At 44.8% G+C, this 17,135-nt stretch overlaps 1 protein-coding gene across 8 annotated transcripts in view; it reads right to left on the bottom strand.

Moving 5' to 3' along the window:
• The window catches only part of ADGRB1 (adhesion G protein-coupled receptor B1), a 390,585-nt gene that overhangs the window by 157,989 nt on the left and 215,461 nt on the right, over positions 1-17,135 (bottom strand). For all 8 annotated transcript variants that reach the window (XM_083621823.1, XM_083621822.1, XM_083621821.1 and 5 more), the window contains exons 10-13: positions 10,653-10,759; positions 9,963-10,157; positions 4,590-4,658; positions 941-1,049 (exon numbers count right to left, since the gene is read on the bottom strand). In XM_083621823.1, the coding sequence (XP_083477949.1) occupies positions 941-1,049; positions 4,590-4,658; positions 9,963-10,157; positions 10,653-10,759 (480 nt within the window). The remainder of the gene's footprint in view (positions 1-940; positions 1,050-4,589; positions 4,659-9,962; positions 10,158-10,652; positions 10,760-17,135) is intronic.

Here is a 17,135-nt window from a genome sequence, read left to right as displayed (position 1 = left end):
CGATGCCGAGTTAAGTTGAGTCAGGCAATTGGTACATCTAGCCCTGGACAGCTTAATCTGACTGGCAGCAACTCCCCAGGGGTCTCAAGCAGAGAATGTCTGAAGCATCTGCTTCCTTATCCTTTCACCTGAAGATGCCAAGGATTGAACCTGAACCAGGTAAGTTCTGCTTGCAAGATGAGTGCAGATTTGGTGGCCAAGTTGCTCACCGGGGCAAGGTGGTTTGAACATATAATTACACTGATCCTGGTCTGACTGCACCAGCTACCAATTAGTTTCCAGGCCCAATTCAAAGTGCTGGTTTTGACCTATATAGCCTTAAATGGTTCAGTACTGCAATACCTCAAGGATGACCTCTTTCAGTATGAATCTGCCCAGACCCTAATATCATCTTCTGAGGCTCTTCTTTGTGTGCCTCCACCTCGAGAGGTCCAGAGGATGGCAACATGAAAACAGGGCCTTCTCTGCAGTGGCTCCCCATCTGTGGAATGCTCTCCCCAGGGAGATTTGGCAGGTACCTTCATTAGATACCTTTAGGCACCAGACAAAAACATTCCTCTTCAACCAGGCCTTTGGCTGATGCCCCTCCAAAATGTGCTGGGGGGGTGTTATTGTGCTGTTTTTGCTTTTTATGTATTTTGTGTTTTGATGTTGTAACCACCCTGAGACCTGAGGGTTTGGGCTGTATTTTGCTAATAAATAAAACAAAATGTCCCAAGGGCCAAACTACACATTACACGCAAATGTATCCTAAAGAAACCAGCAGTTGGAGCTAGCTCAGTGTCTCTTTCCCTAGAAGAAGGAATTGGATAAACAGCCTCCCCACTGATATCCCCCATCAATTAAGCCAAACTGCAAAAAAAAGAATAAACGCTATTAATGTTTTGAAATGACCAGCTGGCTAGAGGCATTCAGGAATGGAGTGGTCCAATCTACTCACCCAGGTTTTCAGTCACTTGATAGGAATCCTGGAAGTCCTTCATACGAAATCCTATGACATCAATGAAGTCCTCCACCAGCCTAAAAAGTTCCTTGACATTCGGTCCCATCTGCAAAGGCATGCATTTATTTTAACAACAACAACAACAACAACAACAATAATAGACTTGCAGGACCATAATTGCTGATAACCCAAGACTAAGTTCAAATTGGGGTCCTCCTTCCCCCTCTCTCAGTCACAAACACAGCACTTCCTCAAGTAAGACCAGGATAACAGCCAAATAGATCCTGAAAATTTTATCCTGTCAATTTTGTGCAATGTATTCATCTTTTTGGATGATGATGATGATGAGTTTTTCTAGACTGGCCTTCACCTGACCATTGCAGAGTGGCATACATCATCATAAAATCATACACAAAATAAAAATAAAGGGTTATTTCCAACCCTACTGCATTGCTATTGCAGTAGACATTCCCTTGTGCAAGAGAACTTCCTCCTCTTTTCTGGACTCTTGGGAGCTGATTTTTAAAGCACACAGAATGAGGAAAGGGAAGTCCTGTGTGGGACTCTGAGCAAACAGCATTAAATATCACCCAAATCCTGTTCTATCTTCAAACATTAAACGCATTGGATAGCTCAAGTATCGCATATGGCCTGCAAGGTAACTTTCTTCCCAAAACCTGAACAAATTAATCAACTTTCAGATCGTGATGAAAAGGAGCCCAACTGTATTTCAAAATGACTTTTTGGGGTGAGGGAAGGAGAAATTAAGCAAGCTGCATAGCTGGATCTGGGTCCCATTTGTCACTATTCCAGTACCTGGTATTTCATCAGACAAATAGCTGCCCCATTTTCTCTTAAGGCCTGAGGACTAGTGCCTTGATTTTGTGACAATGCCCAAGGCCTGCAGATATGTACGGAAAGCCTGGCTGTGGGATGTGAAACACAAGAGCAGTCAAGTACAACATTCATAGAGTGAACATGTTTACACATGGGGAGGAATGTTTGTCCAGCCAGCAGGTAAACTTCCTGTTTCCTTCTGGGCTGGGACGGACGTCCTTTGCATGTGACTAGAGGTGGGCGTGGCCTCACCTGTCCAGGTAACGACAAAAGCACAGGGCAGGGCAGCCATCTCTCTCTCTTTGACAACATGCATCGAAGAAGCAACATGTGCTTAGCCAAAGATGCTCTCAGCCAAGAGAGGACAAAGGGACTGTCTCCTTATGAGATAGTTTCCAGGAGTATGTTACTTTTCTAAGCTAAGTCTGCCTTCTGGGATCCGACTGTGAACAGAATGTGAGTAAACTCTTTTTATACTTTTATAGAAGACTATGTCGTGTCTTATCTTTTATGAGGGAATAAGGGGGAAATACCAGAACAGTTATTATAGAGGCTTTAGCGAGCCTGAGCAAACGCATCCGCTGTGAGTTTAAAAAGGGGGATGTTACTCTGCTAAATTGTGAACTTGTTTACACAAGTTGGAAAGGCTATAATCAGACAGTATATCCTCTCCTGCATCCCTGAACATTCCCACAAAGGATTATATTCCCAGCCCAGCAGCTTGTTATGCTACACTGGTATACAACTGACCTACAGCACAAAGGGGATTTCAACATCCAATGGGTTGATCCTGGACAGCTCATTCTTCCCTAGGTTTTTTCCCCTCCTCCTGCATTTATTGGATTTAGCACACATAGATCTTCCTGGGATTTTATTTGGAAATAAGATAGAGGATGTAAGGGAAGACACCTCTGTCACAGCCCAAGTCCTTCCACACAGGCTTCCCAGGCCAGTGTGGTGTAGTGGTTAAGAGCGGTAGACTCGTAATCTGGTGAACTGGGTTCGCTTCCCCGCTCCTCCACATGCAGCTGCTGGGTGACCTTGGACTAGTCCCACTTTTCTGAAGTCTCTCAGCCTCACTCACCTCACAGAGTGTTTGTTGTGGGGGAGGAAGGGAAAGGAGATTGTTAGCCGCTTTGAGACTCCTTCGGGTAGTGATATAGCGGGATATAAAATATTTTAATATTTTAATGTTTCAATATTTTAATGTTGTATTTTTAATTTTGTTTTTAAGTTGTAATCATTTAAGTTGTTTGTATCATTGCTTGTAAGCCGCTCTGAGCCCGGCCTTGGCTGGGGAGGGCAGGGTATAAATAAAAATTATTATTATTATTATTATTATTATTATTATTATTATTATTATTATATCAAATCCAAACTCCTCTTCTTCCTGCATTCGCAGGGGATGGATTTGAAAATCCCCTAGCAGGATTTGGAGCTGCAACACTTTCAGCATGAAACAGCAGCTTTCAGGGATGCCTGAATTGCTTCTCCAAAGTTTGCCCCCTTTCCCCCTAGCATTAGTTCATAGCTGTTTGCATCCTAATCGACTGCAGCTGTAGCACCACTTCTTTTTTAAATAATAATAGCCTGCCTTCTCCCTTAATAACAGTGATATTGTCATGCAGCCAATTGAATCCATCCACAAAATGGCACCTCTGAAGGAAAACAAGGCTAGTTTAAAGCAAGGACGTGCCCATGGTGATGTCATGCAGACAAATCTGATTGGCAGCATCCTAAGATGACATAGGTTGTCATCAGATATTGTCATTCGGATGAAACAACGGGGCTGAGGACACAGTGGAATGGGGGTGTGATTTGTTGTGCAAGCGGAGTATTGTTGCCACAGTCTGGATTTCAGGTATGGTGCAGTGGTGGAATTTGGTACTATGGCTTTTGGAGTGAGGCCAAAATTTGGCATACCCTGCACCCCACAGCCCTCACATTGTGCTGGATTTTGAGGGTCCTAGAGCCCTCCAAACGCCTTCCCAAAGCTGGCCAAGCACTAACTAGGCTTTGGGAAGGAGCAGGACCTGTGAGAGCCCTCAGGCCTCCTTCCCATAGCTGGGCAACTGCTTACTGGTGCCCACTGCGGGGAACTAGCCCCCTTTTATCCCTCCTAAAAAGAATAAAGACACAACACTCTTCTTTTAAAAGTATGACAAGTTTACTCACATTCAGTTCACAGTTGGATCCCTGAAGGCAGGCTTTAGCTTGTAGTTACAGATACTGTGTGGCTTACATCCTTGTAAGGATGGGCCAGCAGTGCAGTCCAAGAGAAGAAATGGCACCAAAAGAGGAAGATGGCTGCGTGACTGGACCTTTTGTTAGGTCTGCAAGAGTCACGCCCACCTACCTGGTCACATGCAAGGAGAGTATGCTCCAGACCAGGTGTAACAGGAAATTCTACCTTGGCTGGAGTAACACCCCCTGTCTCTGTCCACTCTAGGGAAACAAGGAATGTCGCATTTGACTGCTCCAGTGGATTACATCCCACAGATCTTTGGAGGCCCACATTCAAATCCCAGGGCAGAGGTTTCCCACTCCTGCTCTAGGTTGCCTTGCCAAGTATTCCCCATCAGCTCTTCCAATCTGCAGTGTGGTGCATGGGTTAGAGTGATGGAACAGGACCTGAGAGATAGTGTCTGTCAGGTGCTTTGAAGAAACCAAGGGGGAAAGGGCTAGATAAATATTGAAATATTCACACTGACTCACAGCCTTGTTAAAACCCCTGAGAGACACTTGCACTCGTACACATACAAAACTCCCAAAGGTGATGATGCCCATTTGAAGGACAAGGTTCTCATACCAGCTGAGCCTCTTCCCACTTGTCTCGGTTGTCTTCTGTCAGGATGTTGCTAATTATCTGGACAAAGTTCTAGGACACAAAGACAAAACAAAAAAGCAGAAGCTGTGATCTGAGGAAGGGTTTGGTTTCATCCATGACACATCAGGGCTCACCCAAAGCATATGATCATCCCTAGAAGGGCTATAGCTCAGTGAAAGGGCATCTGCCTTGCATTCAGAAGGTCCTGGGTTCAGTCCCCGGCATCTCCAGGTAGAGTTGGGAGACACACCTCCGTCTGAACTCATGCAGAGCTGCTACCAGTCAGTGCAGACAATACTGAAGTAGGTGGACTAATGGGCCTATGTTGTAGAAGGAAACTTGCTTGCTTTGTTCCTAGAATTTGCTCCACTGCTCTCGGTCAACCCTTTTGCTGATTTGGAAAAGGAAACAGCCCTGCAGTTGTCTGCTACACATCTCCATCCACTTCTGAGCTGACCCAGAAGAGCCCAGAAAAAAATGTGTGCTTTGTGAGAGCAAACCCTGGATCTAGGGATGTCAGAGAATTTCACTGGAGATGGAAACAGGAATGGAAATGGCCAGCGTTTGCTTATTCATCCAGTGTCCAGAGCGGAAATTAAGCCAGACAGCCTGGCCAGAATTCACTGTTCTCATTGCTTTGGGTCCACAAACAACATGCAATTGACTACTTTCCCCTTCCCCATTTGTGTTACATTTCCTTTGCACTGAAGTGAATGGGGTGGAATAAAGTGAGGGGAATGCAATTTGTGCATTTCGCCACGGAGGGCAGTAGATGAACTGCAGCAGAAGGGATGCTGCCTGCAACAGTTACAAGGGAGGAAAGGAAAACGCTGCCTTCTTTCATCCCTACCTGAATCCCACCTCCATGAAATGTATCCCAGATGGTGTCAGGGACTGGGCAGGGAAGGAACGGTGGAGACCGCCTCCCCATCCTGACCCTTCCAGGGAGAAGGAAAAGGAAGGCAGTATAGATTTGCAACAGGGGTTTGAGGGAGGTCACAGCTCAGAGGCAGGTGAGGGGGGAAGCTGGGAAATCAAGGAAGAACCTGAACAACACCCAGCTGACATGTTGCCATTAGAAAGCATTCCAAGCCCTCCATCTCCCAGAACCCAGTGAGCCTTAAAAGCAGGAGAGCAAAGAGCTCAAAGACAAAGGGAAGGTAGCAGCACCCATAGAAGTGATGAATGAGGAAGTGGGAGAGACGGGAAGGGGGGTGAAGATTCACTCAGGACAACGCCATTCTCCAAGACAAAAGGTTGGGTTCTATAGCCTCTCTCAGTAACATTGAAATCAAAAAGGACAGTAAGAAACTTTTCCTGTTCTTCATGCTTTCCTGGGCAACCAGCCGGGGGCTACCGACAGCATCCTGACAACAGGTGGTAACAATCATAGAATCATAGAGTTGGAAGAGACCACAAGGGCCATCGAGTCCAACCCCCTGCCAAGCAGGAAACACCACCAGAGCACTCCTGACATATGGTTGTCAAGCCTCTGCTTAAAGACCTCCAAAGGAGGAGACTCCACCACACTCCTTGGCAGCAAATTCCACTGTCAAACAGCTCTTACTGTCAGGAAGTTCTTCCTAATGCTTAGGTGGAATCTTCTTTCTTGTAGTTTGGATCCATTGCTCCGTGTCCGCTTCTCTGGAGCAGCAGAAAACAACCTTTCTCCCTCCTCTATGTGACATCCTTTTATATATTTGAACATGGCTATCATATCACCCCTTAACCTCCTCTTCTCCAGGCTAAACATGCCCAGCTCCCTTAGCCGTTCCTCATAAGGCATCGTTTCCAGGCCTTTGACCATTTTGGTTGCCCTCCTCTGGACACGTTCCAGTTTGTCAGTGTCCTTCTTGAACTGTGGTGCCCAGAACTGGACACAGTACTCCAGGTGAGGTCTGACCAGAGCAGAATACAGTGGCACTATTACTTCCCTTGATCTAGATGCTATACTCCAAGATAAGGTTACCAGATTTTTTTCAAAGAATCCGGGGACACTTTTTTTAAAGAAAGAGGGAGAAAAGGTTATTTTAAAAAATATTAAGTAATATATTCTCTTCTGTGGTCTCCTCTGTCCCGTGGCCTTCCTCTGGGCCCCAGCCTGCTCTCTTGGAGTGCTAGCCACCGTGGAGTAGGCTCAGGTTGGGCCTGGGCTCGGCTACATGTCCTTGCCCTCCTCTTCAGCTCGGCAAGGTCGGGGCTCCCCTCTTTTTTTCTCCTTCCTCTTTCTCTCTCTTCCTTCTCTTTCTCCTCTCCTCTTTCTCCCTACGTCAGCTCCAGGGTTTTCCTGGCCCTGGAGCTCTGCTTGGCAGTCAGCCAGGTGGCCGGGCGCTGTCACTCCCAGCTCGATTTGGGTCACGGGTGTGTGTGTGTGTCAGTGGTTCCCCCAGTTGACGCACCGGGCGTCCCCGCTCCCCCCTCGACAGTGGCAGTAGCAGCGGGAGTCTCAGCAGCCCGGAGCCAGCCTGGTAGCACAGTTGGCTCTGGCTGGCTTCAGGAGCTGCTCGCTGCCGTGGCGCCCACCATTTTGCCTTGCCGGAAGTCCCCATATGATGTGTCTTGTGCCGTTGATCTAATCACACAACATTCATTCCCTATTAATAAATCTACAACACTTAAAATATAAATCCGGGGACATGAAATGAAATCCGGGGACATTCTGGGGACGGAATTTGTCGGGGACAGATTTGTAAATCCGGGGACTGGCCCTGGGAAGCGGGGACATCTGGTAACCATATGGTAAGATGCTTAGATACCACCACCGCCCCTCCCAGGACACAACAAAACCACCCCTCCGAGGCAACAAAAATGGCTCTATTGCTCCTGTGCCCTGTGCTCATGGGCTTCATAAAGGCTTCTGGTTGGCCATTGTGGAAAGTGGAAGCTGGACTGCATGCACCTTCTGTGTGATCCAGCAGGGTTCTCATTGTATTCCTATGCAGTGCTGGCTGAGCCCACTGGGCCTGGTGGAGCGGCAGGCAGGGAGCCCAACAGTAGGGGGTGCCTGTGACAATGACAAGCAGAGACAATGAATTCTATCTTTCATAGAACCTTAGAATTGTAGAATCAGAAGGGACCACAAGGGTCATCTAGTCCAACCCCCTGCAATGCAGGGATATTTTGTCCAAGGTGCGGCTCAAACCCACAACCCTGATATTAAGGGTCTCATGGTCTATCAACTGAGCTAGTCTGTCCTTCCATGAGGACAACGCTGAGACAATGGAGGAAGAAGCCACAAGGTAGCATCACTCCCTGGACTGAGTTGAAAATAAGAAGGGAGGCAGACTGAAATTGGTGCCGTCATGCCCCATTAATCCCAATGGCCCTGCCTCAACTGTTCTTAGACTCCTAACACCTGGTCTGCTGCTGTTTACATTCCCCCCAGAGCGTCCGTCCGGTCCAGCCCTTCCCTGAGAGTTCAGGAAGGAGGTGGGAAAGGAGGAGGTCTTTATTTCAAAGCCATTGATTTCCTTTCCAATTAGATAATTAGCAACGATGCCATGCGGGAAAGCAATCCAAGAGGATATATTTAACATTTTAAAGGCATGTGACCGTGACCTTCCCCCCAAGGACAGTCCCATAGGTACTCTGCACAGACAACTGCAGAATGATGATTCCTATCTCCTGGTTCCGCCACGGGGACAGCGAACGCTTTCCCCTCTTTCCCACTGGCCACTGTGGCTCTGTCCATAGATGGCACAGAAACCAATTCAGGGAAATTTCATTTCACAAATGAAACTTTGCTTTCCAAAGTTGCATTCTAGCCACTGGGGAGAAGCAAGAGGGAAGAGCAATTTTGGAGATGCCGGAATAAAGCAGGAACAATTTCATTTTCTCCTCACTGTACCAAGAGTAGAGCTGGTACTTTATTGCTGCTGTCCCTAATGGAGAAAACTATGGTGGCTGGAGAGGACTGGGTCAAACACATGCTTTCATTATGACAGATAAGGCTATCAATGGCTACTAGTCCTTCCCTCCATTTTGCACCTTCCACTAAGCCTCTGAATATTATAATAATAATAATAATAATAATAATAATAATAATAATAATAATAATTTATTTATACCCCGCCCATCTGGCTGGGTTTCCCCAGTCACTCTGGACGGCTTCCAACAAAACACTAAAATACAATAACCTATTAAACATTAAAAGCTCCCCTAAACAGGGCTGCCTTCATATGTCTTCTAAAAGTTTGGTAGTTATTTTTCTCTTTGACATCTGGTGGGAGGGCATTCCACAGGGCGGGCGCCCTCTGCCTGGTTCCCTGTAAACCTCACTTCTCACAGCAAGGGAACCGCCAGAAGGCCCTCGGCGCTAGACCTCAGTGTCTGGGCAGACCGATGGGGGCGGAGATGCTCCTTCAGGTATACTGGGCCGAGGCCATTTAGGGCTTTAAAGGTCAGCACCAACACTTTGAATTGTGCTTGGAAACATACTGGGAGCCAGTGTAGGTCTTTCAAGACCGGTGTTACGTGGTCTCGGCGGCCGCTCCCAGTCACCAGTCTAGCTGCCACATTCTGGATTAGTTGCAGTTTCCGGTTAACCTTCAAAGGTAGCCCCACATAGAGCACATTGCAGTAGTCCAAGCAGGAGATAACCAGAGCATGCACCACTCTGGTGAGACAGTCTGCAGGCCTGTTGCTAGGGATCAGAAGTGGAGAGAATTGCTGTTGCTGAAGGCTTCACATGGGCATCTGGATGACCCCTGGGAGAGGAAGATGCTGGGCTAGATGGGCTTAATCAAGAAAGGCTTTTCTTAAGTGACTGTTAAAAAGGGATAGGAGTAGATAAATTAAGGAAGGTTATATAGATCTATTAGGCAGGATACCTGAATTGAAACTCAGTGTTCAGAGCCAATTATGTTCAGAGCAGTTCCTGGAGGAGTAAAACAAAGGGTGTGTGTGTGAAATTATCTAGCCTTCATATCAATACTTTAGCTGTGATTCCTGCATTGCACAGGGTTAGACTAGACGTCCCATTGGGTCCCTTCCAACTCTACAGTCCTATGATTCTGGTTATGGATTTCCTGGATGCATCTGTTTTTCACTGTATACAACCGAATGCTGAAATAGATGGACCCAAGTCTACATTTCATGAACGCAGCCATATGGGTCCAGCAGTCTCATCACGGATTCTTGTGACACTGTTCCACCAACACATGCATGGACTTTGGGAAAGTAGAAGGTGTGGATGAAATAAAGATCAAGATTGAGATGTACAAAGCAGAACCACAGAGGCCTCCTGGCATGTTGGACAGATTTGCCAGGTAATTCAGAGCTCCAAACTCCAGGGAGAAGACTTTTTGGATCATCTCTCCTTGCTCAAGTTGTTGGATCTCCAACCTTCCAGCTCACCTGTATGTCACCAGTAGTGGGGCTGTAATAAGCTCTTCGGAAGATCTCGGTCATATTCCTGAGTACGTCGATGGTCGAGAGCAGATCCCCACTGTAGCTGGTCCCATCCTGAGAAATCTCCACCAGGTTTTGCAACACACCTGACACCCCTTCCCCTATCAAACCCCGCTGGGCTTTTGAAAGATGATCTCTTGTCTGGGGAGACATAAATTGGCATGTGTTAAAACAGGGGTGGGGGACCTTTTTCAACCATGTGCTAACCTTTGTACACTGGGCTATATCCTAGTCCTATAAAAGCTAGAAATGTATTTCTCTCCACCTACTTTTCTCTCTCCACAATTTATCCAGCTTAAGCCAAGAGACACACTATTTAAGGCTTTGGGCTAGCCTGGAGAGCTACCAGGACTTGGTTGCTCTATCAGTCACAGAAAAGAAAACCTGTCCATGTAACATCAGCTTCGGTGATTGGAAGGCAGTATGAAGTCTCTGGATTGGATGGGTCTGGTATATAAATACTAGAAACCTTGAATTCTCTCCATGATTGGTCAACAGAGCAGCACTTCCTGCTTGCTATACTTCTCCAGTGCGACCTCAACTCCATCCACTGAGTTACGGGACTCTGAGTTGGAGAATGCACATTCCAGTTCTGGATTTAGGTTCCCAAGGTCCTGGCCCAGCCTCGACACTCACCATCATCTGGATGTTCCTGTAGTCGATGGAAACACACTTGACATATGTTGGAAGGGTCCAATAGGCAATGCCCTCTTCATCCAGCATGCAACGGCGTAGGATCAGCCCTGAAGGAGAGCAGAAAGGGGACAGTCAAGTACATCGCCAGTTGGCTGGTGAACTTACAAAGTCTACCCACAACAGCATTGATCCTTATCAGTCCAAGAAAGGAAGTTTGTCAACATGAGAAAATCAAGCCACTGTAAACCGAGATAACTGCGACTGGAGATGATTGCTGTGTGGTTGTAGAAAGGAGCAGACTGTGTGTGAAATAGGGAGAGTCTGCCTTCAGGGAGTTCAGTGGCAAAGTCCATTTAGTTCCAAAATGAAACCTGCCCGCTAGTTTCTTAAAAATTGTTCTTTCCCCATGACAGAAGCTTCTGTTTTTCTGCCTCATTTGCAACGTATGTCATTTCACTATGCATGTGGTTGAGCTTACCTTATGGTAGTAAGAAGACCATTGGTGGTGTCCATTTTTTCCTTTCCAATACACATCCTTCCTGCACTCTGCAGCCTCCATGGCTGCCCCAAGTGCTTCTTGCTCTGAAAAAAGTCCCATGAGAGGACCTACGTCATGACTTCCCCTGGGACTTAACTGAGGTCCCAGAAACCATGGAGGTTGACTATTGAATGCCTGAGTTGGACACACTCACTGATTTTAGTTGTAAGGGAAGTTGTTCCCTTTTATCTTAAGAAAATATTCCACACTTTTAGCAATCACATCGCAATTTCTTTTTTAAAAAAATCTGTGCTTTAAAATAAAAAAATAATAACAAGCACAATAAAAGTAATAAAAGCTGTCAGGCCCACAGTAGGCAGCCTCACTACCTTCCTGTATCCACAGTAAAGCCCAGCCCCCCAGGAAGGCTGCAAAGTGCAGACCATAAGAATTGTAGAATGAAAGAATGGACACCCACAAACACCCCAGCCCACCTACACCGTAAGGTAATACACACACGAGCAGACACAAAACGCTCTGCAACCCACCCATGGAATTTCACAAACATTTAACATAAGTGCATAAGGAGAGCCTGCAGGATCAGGCCACTAGCCCATCTAGGTCAGGAACGTGTCTTCATAGTGGCCAGCCAGATGGCCCTAAGGGAAACCGGCGAGCAGGATCCGAGCGCAAGAGTAATAACAATAATAATAATAATAATAATAATAATAATAATAATAATAATAATTTATTATTTATACCCCACGCCTCTGGCTGGGTTTCCCCAGCCACTCTGGGTGGCTTCCAACAGAATATTAAAATGCAGTAGTCTATTAAACATTAAAAGCTTCCCTAAACAGGGCTGCCTTCAGATGTCTTCTAAAAGCCTGGTAGTTGTTCTTCTCTTTGACATCTGGTGGGAGGGCATTCCACAGGGCAGTTGCCACTACCGAGAAGGCCCTCTGCCTGGTTCCATGAAACCTGGCTTCTCACAGCCAGGGAACCGCCAGAAGGCCCTCGGAGTTGGACCTCAGTGTCTGGGCAGAAAGATGGAGGTGGAGATGCTCCTTCAGGTATACTGGGCCGAGGCTGTTTAGGGCTTTAGAGGTCAGCACCAACACTTTGAATTGTGTTTTGAAATGTACTGGGAGCCAGTGTAGGCCTTTCAAGTCCGGTGTTATGCAGTCTCGGCATAACCAGTCACCAGTTTAGCTGCCTCATTCTGGATTAGTTGGAGTTTCCGGGTCACCTTCAAAGGTAGTTCTTCCGGGTTAGTGCCATCGGTAATGGCGGAATTCCTCTGACTAGGAGGAATTTTCTCCGTGGGAACCGGGTCTGGCCGCCACGGCGAAGGCGGAGACCCTTTAAAAATCACAGGCGGGTGAAGCCTGTGAACGTGGGATTCGGCGGGCACCTTTTGCGCCTCCCCTACTTGCAGGGAAACCCGATTTCGGGGCTCCGGAGCGAAGTGGGGTGAGCAGCACGGTGCTGTGAATCGACTGCTTTTTCCACGGAGCGAAGCCGCACAGCCGTTGTCGGAGAGCGCTGACTTTTTCCTGTGGACAATCTGATTCTAAAAGAAATTACCCGTGAGTAGAACAAATTGGAAACTTTTAACGGAAAAAAAAGACTCAATTCGGAACTGTAGCGGGGAGGCATAAACAGGAAGTCCGCCTTCCGCTTTTGTAAATAGAACAAAGCAAAGAGGCTGCAAGCTAAAGTCTTGGAAAGCCGATCGGAAAGGACTAATTTCAACACCAAAAAAATAGTAAATCCCCCCCCTTGGAAGCAGGAGAAGAGGGGGGGAAAGTTTTGGACTATATATACCTGCGAGAGAGAGGGGAGGAAGCTAAAATTCCACTGCTCAGAACCTGGGAACGGGCTGCCAATAGGATAATAAGACTGCCGTATTTTGAAATGCGCACTGAGTGCTAGCTGTCAAAGAGAGATACATTGTTTTTAGCTGTCCCCCTCTGATTTTAAAAAGGAGAAAAAGTAACTGAAAATTGAAACTAACTTTCCTGCTTGAGTTATGTTTTAAAAGGCGTTATTTTGGATCAATACAAGTACGGATTGTAACTTTTTTCCCCTAGGGGAAGTCTCTGTTATAAGAGTTGGTTCAGGGGAATTTTCCACTTGAAAGATAAAACTGTCTGACTGTGGGACTGACCTTGGACTTTCTAAGTGTTATGGCAGATGGGAAAGAAAAAGTAGACTCGTCACTCCCAGAAAAAACAACAAGATCTGGGGAGTCTTGGCAGCGAAGAGCGTCAGCATCTGGTCCTTCTGCCTCACCTGCAGCTGTACCAACACAATCTAAACCAAGAGGAATGTCATCAGAAGAAGCTCTAGCGATTGCATTAGGTAAGATAAATGAATCTTTGGAGCAACTGAGCAGGAAGGTAGATGCGACAAATGCAAAAGTGGATGCGTCAAATGCGAAGGTGGACGCTGCAAATATTAAAATCAATTTAAATACAGAAAGTATAAATAGTTTGGGACAAAAGGTGAATACCAACATAGAAACCATTCAGAAATTGATACAGGAATCTACTTCGATTCGACAGACCGCAGAGGAAGCCAAGGAAAAAGTTGCTGCCGTGGAAGTTAAGGTAATACAACTGGAAACAAAGAGAGTCCCAGATCTACAGAGGCAAGTTGAGGACCACAAGTCGATGCTTTCTATGACTGAGCTTAAGGAAAAACTGACGAATTTGAGGATCAGAGCTGTACCTGAATTGGAGAAGGATAGTTTGACAGACTTTCTCATGCAGGAATTTGCAGAGTTTTGGGATTTGGATTTGGAACAAGAAGGAGTTAAAATCGTGAGTGCCTTTAGGCTTTGAAGAGGAGGGAAGAAGAATAGAGTAAGAGACTGTTTGATTACCCTCCGATCTAAAGAAGAGAGAGATAAAATTCTGGGTTGGCACTATCAGAAGACCTTGGTAATACTGCAGTCAAGAGTGGAAATTTTCAAAGATATCCCGAAACATCTTTTGGACCTTAGGTCCAATTATGGAGATCTGGTTGTCCTGCTGAGAAGGAACAGAATCATCTTCAGGTGGGAATTTCCCCAAGGCTTTAAAGGAAGGAAAATAAAAATAAGATCAGTTGAGGATAAAGAAAAGTTTTTGAGTAACTACGAAGAGGATCTGCAGAAGGAACTTGGAAAAGAGCCAGGAGCATCGGACAGAAGATCACCAGATAGAGGACTAGAGCAAAAAGTATTGGACAGAAGATCACCAATAGTGGACATAGCAACACTATCCTTTGGACTGGACTGCCCAGCAAAAGTGATACTAACACCACCGACAGAACAAGAGCAAGCATTGGGTGCAGTTGGAGGAGAATCAAAGTAACTACATCATGGCACTGCAAGCATTAAGCTGGAATGTTAATGGACTGAACTCCCCGGAAAAAAGACGAAGAGTCTTTCATTTATTAAAAAAAGAACAATTGGACCTGATTTGTCTACAAGAAACACATGTGATAAGGCTACACAGGAAAATATTGAGTAATAAAAGACTGAGACATGAATTTATTTCATCAGATAAAGTTTAAAAAAGAGGAGTTGTACTTTATGCAAAGGAGAGCCTATCACCGAAATTTTTATTTAAAGATGACCAAGGAAGATTTGTTGCAATTGAAATCCAATCACAAGGAGAGAAATTTTTGATACTAGGCATTTACGCACCAAATGAGGGAAAATCAGATTTTTTAAAGAAGTTACATGAGAATCTGATGGACTATATGGATTATAATATGATTTTGATGGGGGATATGAATGGAGTGGTGTCTACAAATATGGACAAGGCACAGAGACAGGTAGTTACTAAGGATGGTAGACTACCAAAAACTTTTTTTGATATGACTGACAATATGGATTTAGTTGACATCTGGAGAATGAAAAACCTCTTGGGAAGAGAGGGAACTTTCTTCTCTGAGGCCAAAATGACATGGACAAGAATTGACCAAATTTGGGTAACTAGAGGGCTGGCTCCGAAGACTAGAAAGGTGGAAATCTGCCCTAAAACCTGCTCCGACCACAATGCTGTGGAGATGGAAATGAAACTAACACCAACTGGTTCCTTCAGATGGAGGATGAATGACACATTGTTTAGGAACGAAGAAGTGACTAAGAAGGCCAAAAAAACTGTGAGAGACTATTTTGAGATAAATATGAACACCACTGTTGAAAAAAGAGTAATTTGGGACGCAAGCAAAGCGGTTATGAGGGGATTTTTGATACAACAGAATGTGATTCAAAAGAGAGTTCAAAATGAGAAGATAGATAAGATTTTGGAGAAAATAAAGGAAGGAGAGAAGAAACTGAGAGTGAAACCAAAGTCGCAGGAGATTCTGAAAGAGATAAAGTTATATCAAGTACAATATATGAAAATGATGAACCAGGAAATAGAATGGAAAATTAAACAGATGAGACAAAAGACTTTTGAATCAGCAAATAAATGCAGAAAACTGCTGGCTTGGCAAATGAAAAAAAGACAAAAACTTAATACCATTACAAACTTGGAAGTGGAAGGAAAAAGTATACAGAATCCAGTGGAGATCAGAAAGTGCTTTCAGAGGTACTTTAAACAATTATATACACAGGAGACGCAGAAAGAAATGGACATTGACCGATTTTTGAAAACAAATGGACTACAAAAAATCTCTCAAGAAAACAAGCTAATGTTGAACTACAAAATAACGGAGCAGGAGGTAGAAGGGGCCATCCAGAACATGCAGTTAGGCAAATCTCCAGGACCGGATGGTTTGACTTCAAGATATTATAGATCCCTGAAAGAATGGTTAGTACAGCCATTAAAAGAAGTTTGTAATGAAATATTGGAAGGGAAAAGGGCACCAGAGTCGTGGAAGGAAGCTTATATTACACTTATACTGAAAACAGATCTGAGAAGACACAGCTTAAGAACTACCGCCCCATATCTTTGCTTAATGTGGATTATAAAATTTTTGCAGACATTTTGGCTAAAAGATTAAAAAAGGTACTAGTAGAAGAAATTCATAAAGATCAAGCGGGCTTTCTCCCGGGCAGACACTTGTCTGACAATACGAGGAACATAATTAATATTCTAGAAAAACTACAAGTGAATATTAATACTAAAGCAGTTTTGATATTTGTGGACGCGGAGAAAGCCTTTGACAATATTTCTTGGAGTTTTATGAAGAAGAATTTACAGGGGATGGGGGTTGGTCAAGGTTTTGGAAATGGTATAGGTGCAATTTACTCAGAACAAAAGGCTAAATTAATTGTGAATAATGTAGTGACGGAAGAATTTAAGATAGAGAAAGGAACACTACAAGGTTGCCCAATCTCTCCATTGCTTTTTATATCGGTCCTGGAGGTTCTCTTAAACATGATTAGAAGGGACCAAATGGTTAAAGGTATACAAGTCGGAGCTAAACAGTACAAATTGAAAGCATTTGCCGATGATTTGGTATTGACATTACAGGAGCCAGAATCTAGTACCAAAAGAGTACTGGAACTGATTCAAGAATCTGGTCAGGTAGCAGGTTTTAAGTTGAACAAGATGAAAACTAAGGTTTTAGAGAAAAATCTAACAGTGACTGAGAGAGAGAGGTTTCAGAAGGAGACAGGATTAACATTGGTTAAGAAAGTGAAATACCTAGGGGTCAATATGACTGCCAAGAATGTGAACTTATTTAAGGATAACTATGAAAAATGTTGCATGGAAGTGAAAAAGGATTTAGAAATATGGTCAAATCTGAAGTTATCATTGCTAGGCCGAATTGCTGCGATAAAAATGAATGTATTGCCAAGGATGATGTTTTTGTTTCAAACATTGCAAATTTTGGATAAAATGGAGTGTTTCAAGAAGTGGCAGAGAGATATCTCTAGATTTGTCTGGCAGGGCAAGAAGCCTCGGATAAAATTTAAGATATTAACTGATGCTAAAGAAAGAGGTGGATTTGCCCTGCCAGACTTAAAACTTTATTATGAATCAGCCGCTTTTTGCTGGCTA

Source organism: Podarcis filfolensis (assembly GCF_964270895.1).
Source record: "Podarcis filfolensis genome assembly, chromosome: 7".
In the NCBI taxonomy this organism is placed as follows: domain Eukaryota; kingdom Metazoa; phylum Chordata; class Lepidosauria; order Squamata; family Lacertidae; genus Podarcis; species Podarcis filfolensis.
Note: the sequence above shows the minus strand (reverse complement) of the source record. Positions and strands in the feature narration are given on the sequence as shown.